This window comes from Oxyura jamaicensis, chromosome 3, assembly GCF_011077185.1.
Source record: "Oxyura jamaicensis isolate SHBP4307 breed ruddy duck chromosome 3, BPBGC_Ojam_1.0, whole genome shotgun sequence".
In the NCBI taxonomy this organism is placed as follows: Eukaryota; Metazoa; Chordata; class Aves; order Anseriformes; family Anatidae; genus Oxyura; species Oxyura jamaicensis.
Window position 1 is genome coordinate 22,432,974 of NC_048895.1, and position 16,878 is coordinate 22,449,851.

The 16,878-nt window shown below is 37.2% G+C and overlaps 1 protein-coding gene across 6 annotated transcripts in view; it reads right to left on the bottom strand.

Annotated features, from left to right (window-relative positions):
* Positions 1-16,878, bottom strand: part of ESRRG (estrogen related receptor gamma) — a 400,798-nt gene that overhangs the window by 107,574 nt on the left and 276,346 nt on the right. For all 6 annotated transcript variants that reach the window (XM_035321709.1, XM_035321710.1, XM_035321707.1 and 3 more), the window contains one exon: positions 6,695-6,811. In XM_035321709.1, the coding sequence (XP_035177600.1) occupies positions 6,695-6,811 (117 nt within the window). The remainder of the gene's footprint in view (positions 1-6,694; positions 6,812-16,878) is intronic.

Below are 16,878 nucleotides of genomic sequence, written 5' to 3' on the forward strand. Positions count from 1 at the left end.
CAAACTACAGTCACTAGGACTCTCACCAGTGATGGCTGTGGGAACAGAATCAAGCCTAACATCTCACCCCAGGCAAGCTTCAGATAACTGGGCCAGCAACCAACTCTGACCTCAGACCTGCAGAATAGCTAGCCTCAAAAGTGTACCTACCTTCACACATCTACAGAATGCCAACAAATGTAGACAGTTCTCAGACACAGACACATAAACCCTACTGCTTTCTATATATTCACTTATATTGCCTCCTTTATGGAAATGGAGTATTTGTCCAAAGGGACAACTGGAAAACAAAATTGCATCCAGTAAGAGAGAAATCTGGCTGTAAAGCCTGTGTCCAGTGAACTGGCGGGATTCCTCTGTTTCATTTTGGAGAAATTAGGGGGACCAAAAATGCTCAGAGTCAGACCACAAGGCAGACTGGCACAACACTGCAACACAAGCGCTGTGAGAAGTTCTCTGGGGGCTGACAGCTGCTCCTACCTGTAGGTACTTCAGCATGATTTCTACCCCCAGAAAGCGCATCCCCACCTCCAATATTTGCTTTGCCTTGAGTAATTTTTTCATGGATGAATAGAAATGCTAGTTGCTTGAGCTCACGATAAACACTAACCTGCAGTTGAATCGTTTGTCCGTCCTCATCAGTTACAGAGAGTGGCTAGTCATGAGCCATGTTTTAGGGCAGACAAATTGGGCTGTCAGTTCTAATGTCTGAACTGGGCTATCAGGCCACATTTTGGTTAGGGGGAAAGAGGCCTACTTATGAACACCAACAACACTTAGAGATTAGTTTCTATTGTTTCCAAGGAGATTTAACAGGTCCTAGTATATATTAAACCAAGCAGAGGTTGTATGAAAGCAAGAAAAGGAAAGAAAGGGGGAAGAGGCAAAGAAAAAAGGGAGTGAAAAAAGGGGAAAAGTGGGAAAGGAGGAAGAAAAGGGGGAGAACGGAAGAGAAAGGGGAAGAAGGAGCAAATGAAAGGGGGCAAAGAAGTAAAAGAAGAGTACAATACACTTCCAAAAATACCTGTAGTAGAAACCAAACTCCCTTGTAACACACTGAAACATAGAAAAGGCTTGATATTCAAGAGAGACTTCAACAGGAGACACACTGTGTTATCTCTTGATGTGATAACACGGGAGCTTTGTTTAATATCCTGCATTAATGAAGGAGCTCCTTAAGTGTAATATTACAATAGAGAGCATAAGAAATATCACTGAGGTCAACGCAGTTCTATTAACTGTCATCCTGTACAGAAATATTTTCTTTGAATACCATTAATGCTTTCTCCTTCCCTTTGTTCTAATTTCTGAAGGCAGCAGAAACTTAAACTTCCTCCACAATAATTTTTGCTTTCTTCTTCACAGACTAATGGTATTAGACTTTGAGAGAAATTTACCTTGGCAATGTCTTGTGTACAGGTCTTTTCAAAGGAGACGTTGTTAGCAGGAATCCTATTAAGCAGGCTTTTTTGATACCCTCAAAACATAGGTCATAACACATTTCTAGTTATAGAGAGGATTGCTTAGTTTTATTTATTATTTTCAGAGAGAATCCATTAATCTGTTCCTCTGCATATCATGCATCTCTTCACATAAGGGTAAACTCAAACTGTCTATTCTCCCTGCTGTATCAGATTCATTTTCATAGATTGTCAAAACCAGAAAAGATCAATATGATAATTCAATCTGATCTGCTGCCTAACACAAGCAAAAGACATTCATACAGTAATCTTTGCATAATAATAATTTACACTTGAAAATACATACGCCTCTCTAAAAATATATTCTTGTACTTGAATTAATGAAACCTCTTAAAGTTCAAAGCAAAAATACTTTATAGAGCACCCCAATTTTACTAGCTGCAAAAGTTAACGTATACTAAAAAAAAAAAAAAAAAAAAAAAAAAAGTTTAATTAATATATTACATTCTTCTGGGTCATTACAGTATGGTGTCCATCTAAAAGGCTCAAGCATTTTAAAAACTGTCATTAATTGCTTTTTTTCAGGTCAATGCTGAAGACAAAACTTAAAATACAGAATTTCTTTACAGAAAAAGCAGATTCCGACTATTGCCTTAACACTACCCTAGGGATGCTGAAGTGCACTTTGAGAGACTGTATAAAACCTTTCAAAAAAACTCAAGCAAACTACTGTATGAGAAACATTGAAGGCTATGTGAGGAATTCTCATTGAGGAATGTGAGCACAATATGCAAACCGTACTACAATAATGGAAAGAGGATTCTTTTGGGAAGGGCTACACAACGTCACCATTGCCAGATGACAAGCTTAGAGATTTTCTATATAGCATCTTCCATCACAGACACTTACTAATAAGCTGGTCCCGTATTAAAAGGCTTAAAGAACTAATGGGTGACTGAAAGTAGAATTCAACCAGGCCTACTAGCAACTAGGCAAAAAAAAATAAAAAATAAATAATAATAAAAAAAAAAAGGTCAGACATCTACCCATGATTTCCCACATGAACTTGTACAGTTTTACATCCAATTTTGTGTCTTAGAAAGGAAAACAAAATGACAACCCCCCCTTTCTGAATCCAACTAGCTGTATAAAAATCGCTAAAACACCCAATCCTGCACATGAACTTAGATTTAATTCTGCAACCTGAACCAAAGTAATCACTGGCTTCTGAAGTGTTTGAAAGGCCAAACTTAAAAGACTGATTATAAAACAATAGAAATGAAAACTTGAGAATATTTTAAAGCACTCAAAAAAAAAAAAAAAAAGGGCAAATTGTGTTTTTTCACCTTTTAGCAATTATAATATTATTTAGAGAATCCATTAGGGATACATTTCAAGTGTTCTTCCCTCAACTACACAAGAATCTTTATGTTGTTTCATCTGTTCTTGTGAATCTGAGACAATCCATCAAAACATAAGCATTCAAAAAAACTATTATTATTTCAGAAGCACCAATTGTGATTCTTGAAAATCTGATTTTTCATAATACTGAAATAAAATTAAAAATAGAAAAATGTAAAATATCTTAGTTGAGTAAAGTGTACTCCACTGTGCTATTAATAACCATTACCTAGGAATGTAAATGAAACCATGACACACGTATATTTGTCATGCTTAAAAGCTCATTATCATCTACAGAATGCTTCAGTATGAAGCATAACACATACTCAAAAACCTCCATCCACTTAGACTTACGTTTTCAAGTAACAGCCCATGGGCTATAACAAAATGAAATGTTCCTCCGAATCAGCCTGTAGAAATGTTCTTGTACCACTCCACAGGAGTTGCAGACAGGAGCCATTACTTCAATGCCACCCCAGTTATTACATTGCTTTACCCCTCCTTCTCTAGCTTCTGGTCTCAATTGTTAAGACTTGTTGATTCTTCTAAATCATTAAGAACCTAAATAATTAAGAACCTCAATCTAGGTGTTATTGGCTATGACCCATCAACATCCTTGACAGTAAGAGCAGAAATTCCCTGCTCCACCCTGCAGCTTGTATCATACATGAAGAAAAACCCAGTTCCTTCCCGACGTGTGACCCTCAAGACATGGCCTCAAAATTCTAACACTAGGTCTCTCACAGAAAGACTGGATGATGGACGAAAAGTGCTAGTATCTTCCCCCAGTAAATGATCTAACATGCATGTGCCATAAGAAAAAGCAACTATGGGTATATTTGTTATAAGTCTGGTCTTTAGACCAGTCAGTCTTCAGACCTCACCCTAAAAGTTAAAATATAACTCAGGATCTTTTTCCAGGTACTGAAATGAATTTCATATAACAATCCAGAAAAAGGCAATGTAATAAAGTCTTTCTAAACATGAAGGGAGGGAGGCACAATGTCTGCTAATTGTTACACTTATGACTATATTAAAAGCTGTTTGTTAAGGAAAATTTCTAGAAGAAAACTCCCCCCCAGCAGGATAAGATTTCTGGAGGAGATGCACATTGGCAGATGTGCAGAAGTTCTTGTAAGGAATATGATGTTCCTCTCAAAGCTGCTTAAACTTGATTTTATTTCAGGTCTGCAACTAATTTTTTTTTTAAATAGATTTAGGCTGTCAATTTCCAGGCATGCTGTGCCATCAGCATGTAGAGACTGCTGTGACAAACGTGGAGGCTGTAGCAGCAAATTTTATTATAAACTGGTAATTGAATTGAACAGGTTTACATTTGAATAGATTTACTGCCACATGATCTCTGACATGCTGCATGGGACTGAAACCCTTGTCTATACATAAAGAAACATTTAAGATGCTCAGAGCTAAGATAATGCCTACTGGAAGTCCATGCTAATCAATAAATTTACACCACTTTACACATGGAAAGAAAGATGTATATTATCTTTCTTTAAATCCGGTGCATAAAGGATGCTTTCAAAGTCAAAGCCAAATACTCATCTTCAGATATTCCCATACGTTAAACAACAACAATAACAAACAACTGTCTCCAAAAATACATTCTGACTAAAGCGAATGAAAAAACCTCTATTCCAAGCACATCTATAAATTGTAGAATGAATCAGCATTGTTTCAGAAATGGCCATTAAAATGGACTGGAAAACAAATCCCCCTTTACAGGCTCTTTCAAGTTGTCCTGTAAAGTTGTAGGTAAGCATTACATGAAAGAATGATAAGCTAGCTCTCTTCTAAACAAACAGACTCAGTGATTAAAAATAAGTAGAAATTGCAGTGTGTTTTGACAGAAAGACTCAGACAGTAAGAGTAGAAGAACTACAATCTGCTAAGAAAGTGGGCTAACAAAGGAACCTTCCCTTCAAAGGAATTATTTTGTCATTGCAGAACTTTCAAAGAAAGGCACGTACTATTAGGGTACACAATTTATGTAATTCTGACAAAGAAAATTACTGTGAGATTGATTTGCACCCATAGACAATGATCATTCATGCAAAATATCTGATTCACATGAATCTGAATTGTCTAAATTACCTCAGTTACCAAAATCATGTGCAGAAATGTAGTAATTCTGTGCACAATTTTGATAACTGAGATAATTACTTATTTGTAGAAGAGTCACTTAATTTCCTCATGCAGTCCCAGAAGCTGCACACAAACTAGATTTGCAAATACATGTGTTAAGGGACAAGCAAATATGTCTCCAAAATTTAAAACTGGTCTAAACTAATTCACCCAAATGGACTCTTGGTAGCACTGTTCCATCTCCAAACAGGTTGCTCAACATATCTGTATGACAGGTTACTATTGATATGGGATACTTAACTTATCAAAAAAGATGTTAAGAAGCACAGTCCCTTTCAAAGATGCCATGCTCAGACATTCCTTTCATTCTATAGTTTATCTAAGCATTACAGCTTTAAAGAACTGCTTCGAGTGGTCAATGACATGAAGATTTTTGGCAATTAAGGAACCTGCCCACTACCACTGGAAGAGAGGGTCAAATCCTGCCGTTCTTACTGAGTAAAAATCCCCACTGAATCTGACAGGAGTTTTGCTCAAGTAAGACTAAGGACAGCAGGATTTGGCTCACAGGATCATAGGGTCTGCCAAAGGAGTTGTACAGAACAAGGTTTATTCTTAGTAAGTATAATCCAATAAGAATATGTCTGTAGGTCCGTGATAGGCCTAATTTGCCCATCATCTCTCCACTGGTCTATGTTGTTCTTGGATTTTACCATGATAGCTGTATACCTAAATCTGTTTTAAATTACCATCAAGCAATTTGCAAAAATTAGCCATTTATTAAAGCTGACTTTTTAAGTACCAACAAAACAAAATTGCATGGGACTATTTTAAAGTGGTTGCTTAACACAAAGTACTCTCCAGTGGAGACAATATTTAGAAAGCATTACATTGATTTTATTTTAAAAGGTTATCTTGCTCAGAAGTCCATGGCAAATTCTGTTATTCTTTCTTGGTGGTAACAGTGCACTACAATAATAACGTATGCAATACATGAACATAAAAGTGTATTTTTGCACATACTTTAACAGCAATAGAAGTGCATGTCAGGCAACCAAGAATCAAGGAATTATGTCTTTTTCTAAGGCAGATGAATCGCATTTCAGGTGAGAAAGCACTGTTTCTTGGAAACATTTTCTTATGTTTATCTGTTATTCAGTAACTTCAAATTGTAACTGATGAATCAAAACACCCAACATATACTCATATACTTACAGCGAGAGGCAGAGGTTCTCACGTGCTTACAAATAAGAAGGGTGGATTCTCCCCTTCTGTTTGCCAATATTTGCGTAGTTACAGCAACTTCAGTAGTCATACTCAAGATTTATGTTTAATTGAGAAGTAACCCTTTCGCCTGTCCTAATGGCATGCAGAATGAGCAAAAACAGGAAAAAGAGGGCACAATGTGCAGTTCTGATAGAACTTGGAGAGACTAACAGTAGATAAGGAATGGAGGAAAGAAATCTTTGAAAATTCATGATGTAAAAGTGTGAAGGAAAATGAGAAGATATTTTCTGATGATTATTCTATTAGTTATCTACTGAGAGAGTGAATGCGGGGGCACATTTTGCTGTACTCCAACTCAGACAAAATGTTCCAGAGAAGATGTACTACACATAGATACACCTTGATTCCTTAGCTGACATTTAGATCTGTCAGGAAGAACAAGTATACGTGAAAATTGCCTTTACAATAACCGATCAGAACACTCACCTATCTCTCTTCTTTCCTGATTGCCCTACAATTGTTGCATGCATTTGGAGTCTTACCTTCTTTCAGCATGCCAACTTTTAGACACTTCATGAAGCGGCAGGCTTGGCAGGACTTGCGTCTGCGCTTTGTGATTTCACATTCATTTGTTGCTGGGCAGCTGTATTCTATGTTACCTGTAATAGAAAGCCCAGAAAAAAAAGAGGTATTCAGAATCACTAAATAACCAATAAAGTGGATATACAACTACTGGTGCAATTGCTGTTGTGCTTAATTTTGAAATATATGAAGAATAAACAATTCTCTAGAAAGGAAGCACCTTAGAAGTAAAAATAAAAAGACAAATTAAATGACAAGATTTTATATATATATATATATATATATATATATATATATTTTAAATTTAGACAACTATATGTAAAAAAACAATCAACCAACCAAAAATATCACCATAATTAACGAGAGTCTGCATCTCGGTCCATACATGAACACATGGTCTCAAGCAAAATCCTTCACATTGGTTATTCCTCCTGGTAGGATGTACAAAGCTGCACACGCACCTGGGCTCCTAACCTGGGCTCTGCTTCCTGTTGTTCACCAATTTCTTTAGCCTTTTTTTGGACAGAATACGAGAAAGTGACAGTTGTGCTTTATAGCACAATCAGCTGGAAGAGGTTCTACAGAACCTCTCCCTTCAGAAGAGCAGGCACAGCGCATCAGAGATCAGCTGCACTGATATCACTGTACCTAGCACATCCTACAACTGCTGGGTCAGACCTCTTTGCCAGGGCATTTCCCCTTCTCTCTCTCTGCTCTTCATACAGAGTTCTTGTACTGACAGGCATCAGAAACAGAATCATGCTTTGGAAGTTGTTAGAACAACAGAAACTGGGGGAGATGCTTGCCTCTGTCTCTTCCAACCCTCCTTAAGGCCTAGAACAAGCCAGATCCTTAAAGTTAGCCCTCCGTGGCAAAGCACTGTTTCAATTTTTTTTTTTATCACTGCTTCAAACATATTATTTATTCTCAAAAATAGAATAAAAGCCTGAAAATCAATGCAAAAACATGGATGAGTAATTTTCTTCATATTTTTTTCAAAATACATCTTTGGGAATCCAGGTCCAGATGAGGGAACGTTAATTCTCTTTTGTCCTGGTACCAGAAAGCTTAGCTCAGCTTATTCATCTGCCTAGCCATGCATCCTATTGCCCATGACTACATTCAGTATGACAGACTTTGCAGCAGTCAGAAGTTTTATCAGGAAACTGACTTTCAAATAAAGTATCTTCCCCATCAGCCTGTCACATCTTGCTTCAAAGGTATTTCTTTACTTTCTAACCCTTTCCCCCTGTGATTAAGTGCATTAGTATCTTAATGAAAATGCATTCTGTTTATTGCCCTCTTGGGAAGCAGGAGGTCATCACACCAAATGCATAAATTGTCATCAGAGACAGTCCGAGCATAATTGCAATTTTGCTGCTCCATGTTTGCTGCACTCGGGGTCCATCAAAGCCCCCTGAAACATGCGCAGGTTCTAATAATTAGCATAGAGCCTGCATGGGACCACAACATTGATGAAATATTTCAGAGTTAATCACACTTTGTAAACACTGATTTATATTGACTACCTTTCTCCAGACTGATGTCTCCTCATTAAATATCACATTAGTGGATTGCAGGATTGCACAAAGACTCAAATACTCAGCAACTGCTAATTCAACAGGAAGTAATACTTAAACCACTTACATCTATTGAAAATGGGTTAAGTATTTATGATAAAGGATGTCTGCACAGTGGAGTGTAAGTTCTGCTAATAAAACCAACGTACTTTGCACAATTGTTTCAGGGCCTTGCAGGTTTTATTCCTCCTAAACTTTGCTACGCAATTGAAGTAACAATGCTGGCAAATAAAATGGTCCTAGGAGTGGCTAAATACAAAGCGCTCTCACTGACAAAACTAAGGATATGCTGGGGTAGGAAATTTGGCTGGACTTTTCCTGCAGACCTTCCTCCTGAAATGCATTGGCAAAGTTAGGACGTAATACTTCTAGAAAGATGTGCAGGAAAGGTTGTTAAGGGCAAGCTTAAAAAAAATACATTATCTTCTCACACTCCAGTGAGGTATTTTCAGTAAAGCAGAACCGCTATACAGGGAGACCTTCAAAGACTATCACAGATTTTGCCTAATTAACTTCATCATGTTGTAGTAATGTACGTACTACCACCCCCAATTTTTAAAAAAAAAAAAAAAAAAAAGAAAGAAACAGGAAATCTGAAGTGTTTTGCACTAGATCAAAGACGACCTTTGCACAAGGTCAAAAATTATCTTGATCAAAACTAAGATTAAGATTATGACACAGCACGTCAAATAGCAAAACTCTGTACTGAAGCAAGCAGAGCACTCGCGCTATAGACAGAGCCTTTGTGCAAAGGCACAGATGACAAAGATACAGATGCCACCAAAAAGCAGTGTTGAAAACCAAAAAAAATGAAAGTAGGGTTGCTTATTTCCCTAAGCAAACTCTTCCAATCCATATCCTGAAATTTCAGTGTTGCTCAAAACTCTGTGAACCATGGCAATGGTCTATAGTGTGGTGCACATTATGGGCAGACAACATAATGGATTTTCTCCAAATGCCTGTCACCTAAGGAGCTTTAAAATGAGCTATTATTCTCATCACTTCGATTCCAGAAATGTAGCTTAGACATCAAATCTTTTCTTAACAATTCAGGCTGCTTTACTTCAATGAATTATATTATACAGCAGATGCTAGGTCCTAATTTTTGATGCTAGAAAACAGCATTTTGGAAAAAAAACTTGGAAGAAGTTTGAAAGAACTCCTCCAATGAACGCAGTGGAATTACAGTAACTGGATATTGCTTCAACAAAGATCCACATCTTATCAGTGGCAACACTTGGTTCTCACGAAGTGTTTCAGCATTTTAAAATATATAGCTAGAGTGCAATTACAGTTCAGGGAAACTAAAAGTTTGTCACCGCTTCAGATATGAATGCAATATTTTATCAAATATTTGCATGGATAGACTTCTCCCTACTTTTGGTCAGTAACCTGGAAAAGGAAAGGAAAAATGTTGTAATTGATATGTACATGAGTATATACGATACTAGAAATACATTCTACCTAATGTTCTAAGTATTAATTTTGATTTAAAATAAATTTGCTGTGCTGCAAGTCTTCAGAGCTCTCATAGTTTACTTCCATACATCAAAAATAAACAAATTGTTTAGCAATCTGTACTATCTCATGGTGACATTACCCACAGATAATGCTCTCAGATCTGCACTGTATTTCCATTAGAAAGATTGAGAAGGAAGTTCTGCCATTTACTTGTTTTTGCATGGTGCTAGAGGCTGAAACTGAGCACCTAGCAAGAATATAACTTGAGTTTCCCCAGTCCTGTCAGCAGCTGGAGAGATAGACATATTATGAGATGAACAGGATCAACATGGAGCTTTGAGTCTTTAAACTGGGCTGACAAGAGCGATATAGCAATTTATAATATCTCCTGGCTGGTTTTCAGAAAGGACTGGGAGCTGATTACTTATTTCAGAGTCTTTTGTACAATTAGTTTGCAGGCAATATAATTTTCTCACTTACTCCTTAATAGAATCTTGCAGCTTGCTGGCTGATAGAATAACAGTGGATATGTAAAACTCCTGCCTGAAGTGCCAGAGGATAATTTGTATATTCCTTTCAGTAGCGTAATGGACTTCTACAGTTTGGCAGTTAAAGGGCTGAGTAATGTAAATTAGTATGACGTTTGAAAATAAAAATATATGTCAAATCTTCACTCCCCAAACACATTGCACTGTGCTATAATAATACAATAGGATTTATGCCTGAGACCCTTTTCTCTCGCTATGCCCTGAGGAATATTTATTTTAAAACATTTGTTTTATTCTCCTTATTTATTAAATGTTATTATCTCGGCCACAAGATGCGAAAATATTTCTAACACTTCGGGCCTATCAAATGGAAATGACTCACTAAAAATAATACCATTTGATCTTAAGACAGCAAGTGAACTGCTAAAACTTTCACTGCATAACCTATTATCTGTTTTCAGATGCTTCAAATTGTAAGATCTTTACAAGCAGCTCAAGAACAAGTGGGCCAACATACCATTTTTTTCATCTCACGGATGAAGTTCCGAAGTTACCTGAATGAGATGGGGGTCATAGTAAAACTTTAATGATATAGGGACATACTTGATGAACTTTATGAGCTAGGCAACTGACTGGTCTTATGCAAGATTCTCTGGACCATTTTGGCCACTGCTTGCACAGAAGTGACAGTGATGTGGGTCAGTATCTTTGGACCCTCACAGTAACAGGAGTTAAACCATGATGAAGAGGGGGGCCACTGAGAACACAGTGCTTCATGCTTTGGCATCTCACCTCAGATGAAGCTCTTATCATCAACAGTTACAACTACAGAGACCCACAGATACCTGAAGTGAGGAGCTGGCTGTAGATACTGGCTGCCATCTGTGGGACAGGATGAAACAAGGGTCCCTCTACCAGAAATATAGACAAGAATAGAAGCTGCAGACAGCAAATGTTAGTAGAAGCTTTATTTGCCTTTTCACACTGGGACATTTGACCTTTTAACACCAAAGATGCAAACGGATTGCTATGAGCTATTGGAATATGCCCAGGAGATCTCTGGAGAAGTGAAAGAGATGAGGAAGTCTGAGATGAAGGGTGAAAATGTGTTCAGAAGGAGTACCCATGAGACCTCACAAGAGCAGAAGGAAGGGTGACAACATCAGTACTGAAATGTTTATTGTATGGGAATGCAGGTCCAGATGGAAAAAGGGGGGGGGGGGGAGCGCAATTAATTATCCCTTTAATGTGATAATTTCTATGCAATAATCTGCTCATGGAATGGTATTTCAGTATTTATTTATATTCAATAGTGTCCCATTCACTATTTAAATAAATAGTGAACTTAAATAGTGAACCATTCACTATTTAAATAAATAAATATTCAATAGTGTCCCACCTGCCAAACTCTCAGTCTCTGTAACCTAGTACTTCTTTAAAAAGTGTTGTATTTGAAAATCAAGTGTTAGCAGAAGTTTCTACATCACTGGATTCGAGTCTTTCTGCAGTGAAGTTCACCCTGGATACCACCATCATGCTCTGTTTTTCTGTATCAGAGAATCAGAGGAATATACTTTTCGTGAACTGGTATTATGTACAAACTCTGGAAAATGTAGGTAGCCATGATTATGGCCACAGTCCTTCAGGGAATTAATAAAAGAGAGGTCTTAGAGTCAGGAGAATCCAAGCCAACACAGAGGGAATAACACTGTGCTAGGTGGTGCCATGATAAGTAATCCAACCAGAACAGAAGAACATGTCCAGAGAAACTGAGGAAGAGCAAGTGCTGACAAAACTGTAGAGAAATAGCCTAACTTTGGAACTAAGAACAGAGAAAAAGAACAGGTGGACTTAAATATATATTTGATATTTATAGGTCACAGCAAAGCCGAACTTAGGAAAGTAAAAATATTTTCTCTCAGGTCAAAATTTTAGTTCTTCTGGACTGTGGTCCCTATTTTGCCATCAAAACTCAACTGAATATAAGCATAAGTAAGTATTTTCACAAGCAACAGTTTTCATATTGTTAAGGTCTCAGAAATGGGATAAAGCTGGAATGAGGATGAATTTGAACCTAACCAAATCCAGTTTTATCTGACAAATCCTTAAATGGATTCACCTGATACTGTAGACAGCTCTATGAATTATAGACCTATGAATTCTGCTACATGTCATCTGGAGCTGATTAACCCTGAAGTTGACTGTATTCACAATTTTTCAGCCAGATGACTTCAGGAACAATATTGCACATGTAGTTACAGAACGTTTAAAAAATTTATCCCTGAATGTCTTTCCATTCAAAAACTCAAAAAAAAAAAAAAAAGAGATGATAGGGTCATATGTTTGCCATTGTTTGCCTTTGAACAAAGAGAACGTCTCAGTCTCTGAAGTTTTTTAAAAACACTTTCACAGCAGTTTGAAAAAAAAAGTCACTTAAAAAGTTATAGTAATACTAAAATAAATTGCTTGCTAGCTGAGACCTCACATGCATTTAGTTTCAACCTAGACAGGGCCTCATAATTTGGGCTGGAAGCTTTCAGAAGTTTGTTTATAACAAATAGAGATTCATGGTAATGATACATAGCATCATACCCATTATTATTGATAAAACATATATCTCTGAGGATTTCTGATGTATTTGAAATAGCCATGCACAGATCAAGATCCTCATTCTTATTCCCTAATAATCTAAATACAGCATGTAATGTACCAGGCTGTAAGGAAAGCAGAGACAGTAAAAAGGATAGGGCCATCTGTATGCTTCTGTCTCTTTGGTTCTCAAGTTTCGGTGTGTTTATATTTTATTGTCTCATCTTGTTTGGCTGCCATAGTTACACAGTGACATTATGATAGGATGAAAAGATGTGTTGGAAGTACTCGCTCACTAGTTTAGTTGGCCCATACGCACAGAGAAATCAGAGGGAAAGGGAAGATCTATCACTGCTTGCTTGAAATATTCTTTGAAATAAATGCTGATGCACAGACTTTTACTTATATAAGGAATGCAAATGATTTAATCAGGTAATGATGGATTCAGGTGACATTTAGTGTTAGGTTCACTGGAGGGCTGCCATCTTTGCACCAGAGCCAAGGTCCACAGACTATTGCACTCAGATGCAAGCCTCCACCCTACCTTTCTATAAAAACTAACCTTAGCTACCAGTAAAGATGCTGAAAAGCCATAAAGTCTTGCTTAATTTGCTTTCATTTCCTCCACAAAAATGATGTGCAGAATTATTACAGGAGTCAGCTTTGAGAGATGTAAATTAACCTTCGGAAGCCACTTTGGTCGTGTGCAATTTTGAATCAAACTTTATGTTGCTCATTTTAAATGTCAGTTTATCTGAATTTACATAGCTAGGTCTAACTTCCCTGGTTAAAACTTCCTGATATAAAAAAAAAAAAGCTAACATATTTACTGTAAAGTGTTTGTAGATTTACAGATAAACACAGGTAAACATTGTAAAGAGGGTTGAAAAACCTGAACACTAAAGAGATTAAAAGCAACTCTGATAATCAAAAAGGTGAACAAAGCACTCTGAGACAGGAACAGCTTTATCTAGCTCCTAGCATGGGCAGGCTCTGAAGACCACAGGAACTACCTTACTGCAGAACTGCAGAGCTGAAGACTTTTAGGTAATCAGCATAAAATGAAATGGCAGACTTGATCTAGTTCACATAATGGTGAGGTAACCAAAAGACACGTATTTCCAGGATAAAACGTGTCTTGTTTGTGTTAGGAGATACCAACAGGCAATGACTCTCAGGGATAAAGGTCTAAAATAAGACTGAGGGTACGACTGCAGCAGGGCTTCTTACCACCTGTGCTTTACCCACTCCGTATAAATGGAAGACTGCTGTCTCAATAATGTTTATCCAGTTTTCCCTGAAAAATAAACAGAAGAACCAAAGCCCTGGAAATACAAGGACTATAAACTGCTTTTGTGGAGTAAATTCAAACACTGTCCAAGGAAAAAAAAAAAAAAAGAAAAAAAAAAGGAAAAAAAAAACTGTGACACTTTTGCAACATCACCTTCTTACTAAGAAGGCAATATATCAATACCTAGGACTTTTCACACTGCCTTTTCATGCTAGTTTGAAGACAATAATACTGAAGAGTCCAAAGACTATAATCCCGAAGAGCTGGAAGAAAGCTGTCTTGATGGAGGCTATTATTTTAGAGAGAAAAAGGCTAAAATAAAACAAAATAGCAAACTGTGTTTAAATTAACTCCCATCATCCTTCTACTGAAGGCAAAAGTACCCTTTCAGTCCTCTTACAGGAACATTTAAGTAAAGCACTGAGTAATTACATATTGTTAATGCAAAATACATACTTACTAGCCTTTATGATAACTGAGCAAATAAAATGATGAGAAATGTATTTACACTAAATATTCACTTCAAAATACATAGTAAGTGCAAGACCTGTGTCGAACACAAGAATCTGCAGCCAGCTGACAACTGAAAATCTTTTTTTTTTTTCTTTTAAATGAATGCTTGGAGTTTTCCAGATAATACAGTACACAGCAAAAACTGTGGAGAGACCCTAAAAATCAATGGTTCTGTAATTATTTTTAGTTCTTGTTATTTTCTACTGTCCCTGATGCTAAGCCACTTTGGGGGAGATTTGGCTGTGTATGTTTCTGAGAGACATTTGCAATCAGCCATCATGTAAATTATCCCAGAAGCAAACAGAGCTGCAGCTGAGTATGAGGCTGAGCAGAGGACATCCAGTTCTCTCAGTCCCATATGTCACAAGAGAGGGCAAAGCATCATTAGATTCTGCTATGACCTAGGACAATGATTTTGTATACTCAGATGGTTTGAGATTTTTTGTTTGCTTGTTTGTTGTTGTTTTAAACCAAGTCATTTCTTGTTTTTGTTGTTTTGTTATCGATTTTTATCATATTCCATGCACTCTTTACCACAGCACCAAATTTCAATATTTGTGTGCTATGTTAAAAAAAACACTTTCAGAATAGAAAAAACTTCTCTCTTGTAATTCAAGAGAGGGTTCATTTACTTTTCCTTTTACTTTGGAAAAAATTACCAGGGATTGCAAGAGGCATGAAGGAGAAGAGGAAAAAAGTGTCAGGCAAGAATGGACATTTTTAGACTAGACTGCTGTCACCTGAAAGGGAGTTATAATCTTCATTACCCCTTAAAAAAAGGTGTATAGTCCATACTAGAGTGAAAAACACTTCTTATAAGGGGCTACTAGGTATCCCGCCATGTACTACTTCAACTACTTCACTTCTGTCTTACGTAAGATGTCGGTGGTGCACAGGCACTGTGCTGGCTCTCTGAACAGCTGCCTGTGGCTTGCACCTACTGAGATCTGAAAAGGCTTCTTTGAAACAGAAAGAATGGAAAGAATCCCATTGACTTAGTGGAAAGGACACCAGGCCTGACGTGAACACAAGATTTGCTTCACAGTCTAACTTTGTCAGCACAGCCTTGCTCTCCCAGAAGCCAGGGCAGTTTTGCCAATGACCTCAACAGAAGTAGCACTCCAGTTCTGCAAGTCTGTGCTAAAGCAAAAAAGGTATGGTAAATCAAACACATTCTTTTTCACTGAATCTATAATAAATTACCCATTGCAAGTAAGGCATTAGGATTTCAAATAAGCAACTCTTTTACCTAAGATAAGCTATTCTTGCATAAGAATAGTTACAACATTTGATTCTCTCTTTGCTCTGCTCTACTCTTCTGTATTTATAATTTTTTTTTTTTAATCCTGTTTTTTTTATTTGCACTTATTCAGTTATTGACCTGTTTTAAATACAAGCAGAACAAGGATGTGAGATGAGCCAGGAAGGGAGAAAGCATGAGAGACTGACCGCTAGGAACAGGAACACAAACTAAATTCTGTCGTTTATAGCAAACAAGGCTCAGGGGAGTTCTTCTTCATGCAAGCTCAAAAGGTAGAATATTCAAAACATAAGGAGTAGCTTTTTCCTACATACTTCTTGTCACCTACCACAAACAATGGTTCACCATCGCCAAGTAGGATTCACCAAAGCAAGTAGCTTCCATTATTTCGGATGGTATCTGAAAACTCCCAAACCCATGTGACAGCAGAGTCAGCACCATTACTGAAGAAGCTACCATGACATTACGATGGTAACATTCTTCCTATTCTTAGTTTCTTCATATTGCTTTTCCATTCAATGCCTGTTTGCCTCATTGCTTTTTTTTTTTTTTTGGTCTTTACAGCACCATCACCTGCTGATGCAGCTAGTGCTCTAGCCCTACTGAGACTTTTTGCGCAGCTGCCAGTTCTAACTTGAGCTGTGTGGCCAAGTCCAGGTTGCTAATCTGGAGAATGACGTCTCTGTCTTGTGCTTCCATGCCCAGAAGCTTGCTGTCTGTGGTGTGGTGTAAAATTGCAAGCTATCTATTACTGCCAGAAGTCAATACTTCATTCAGTTAAAGGTTTTGTCACATTTTTTCATGCTCAAAATATGACTAAAATAAATGTGCATTAATTCAGTTCTGTAGGATAGCTATTACACAGCAATTAAATACCATTTATAAAATCAAAGTTTCTAGTTGAAGTTGCCACTTGAAGTTTAGCAGACGGAAATACAAGTTGTTTCACTGGAAACATTTT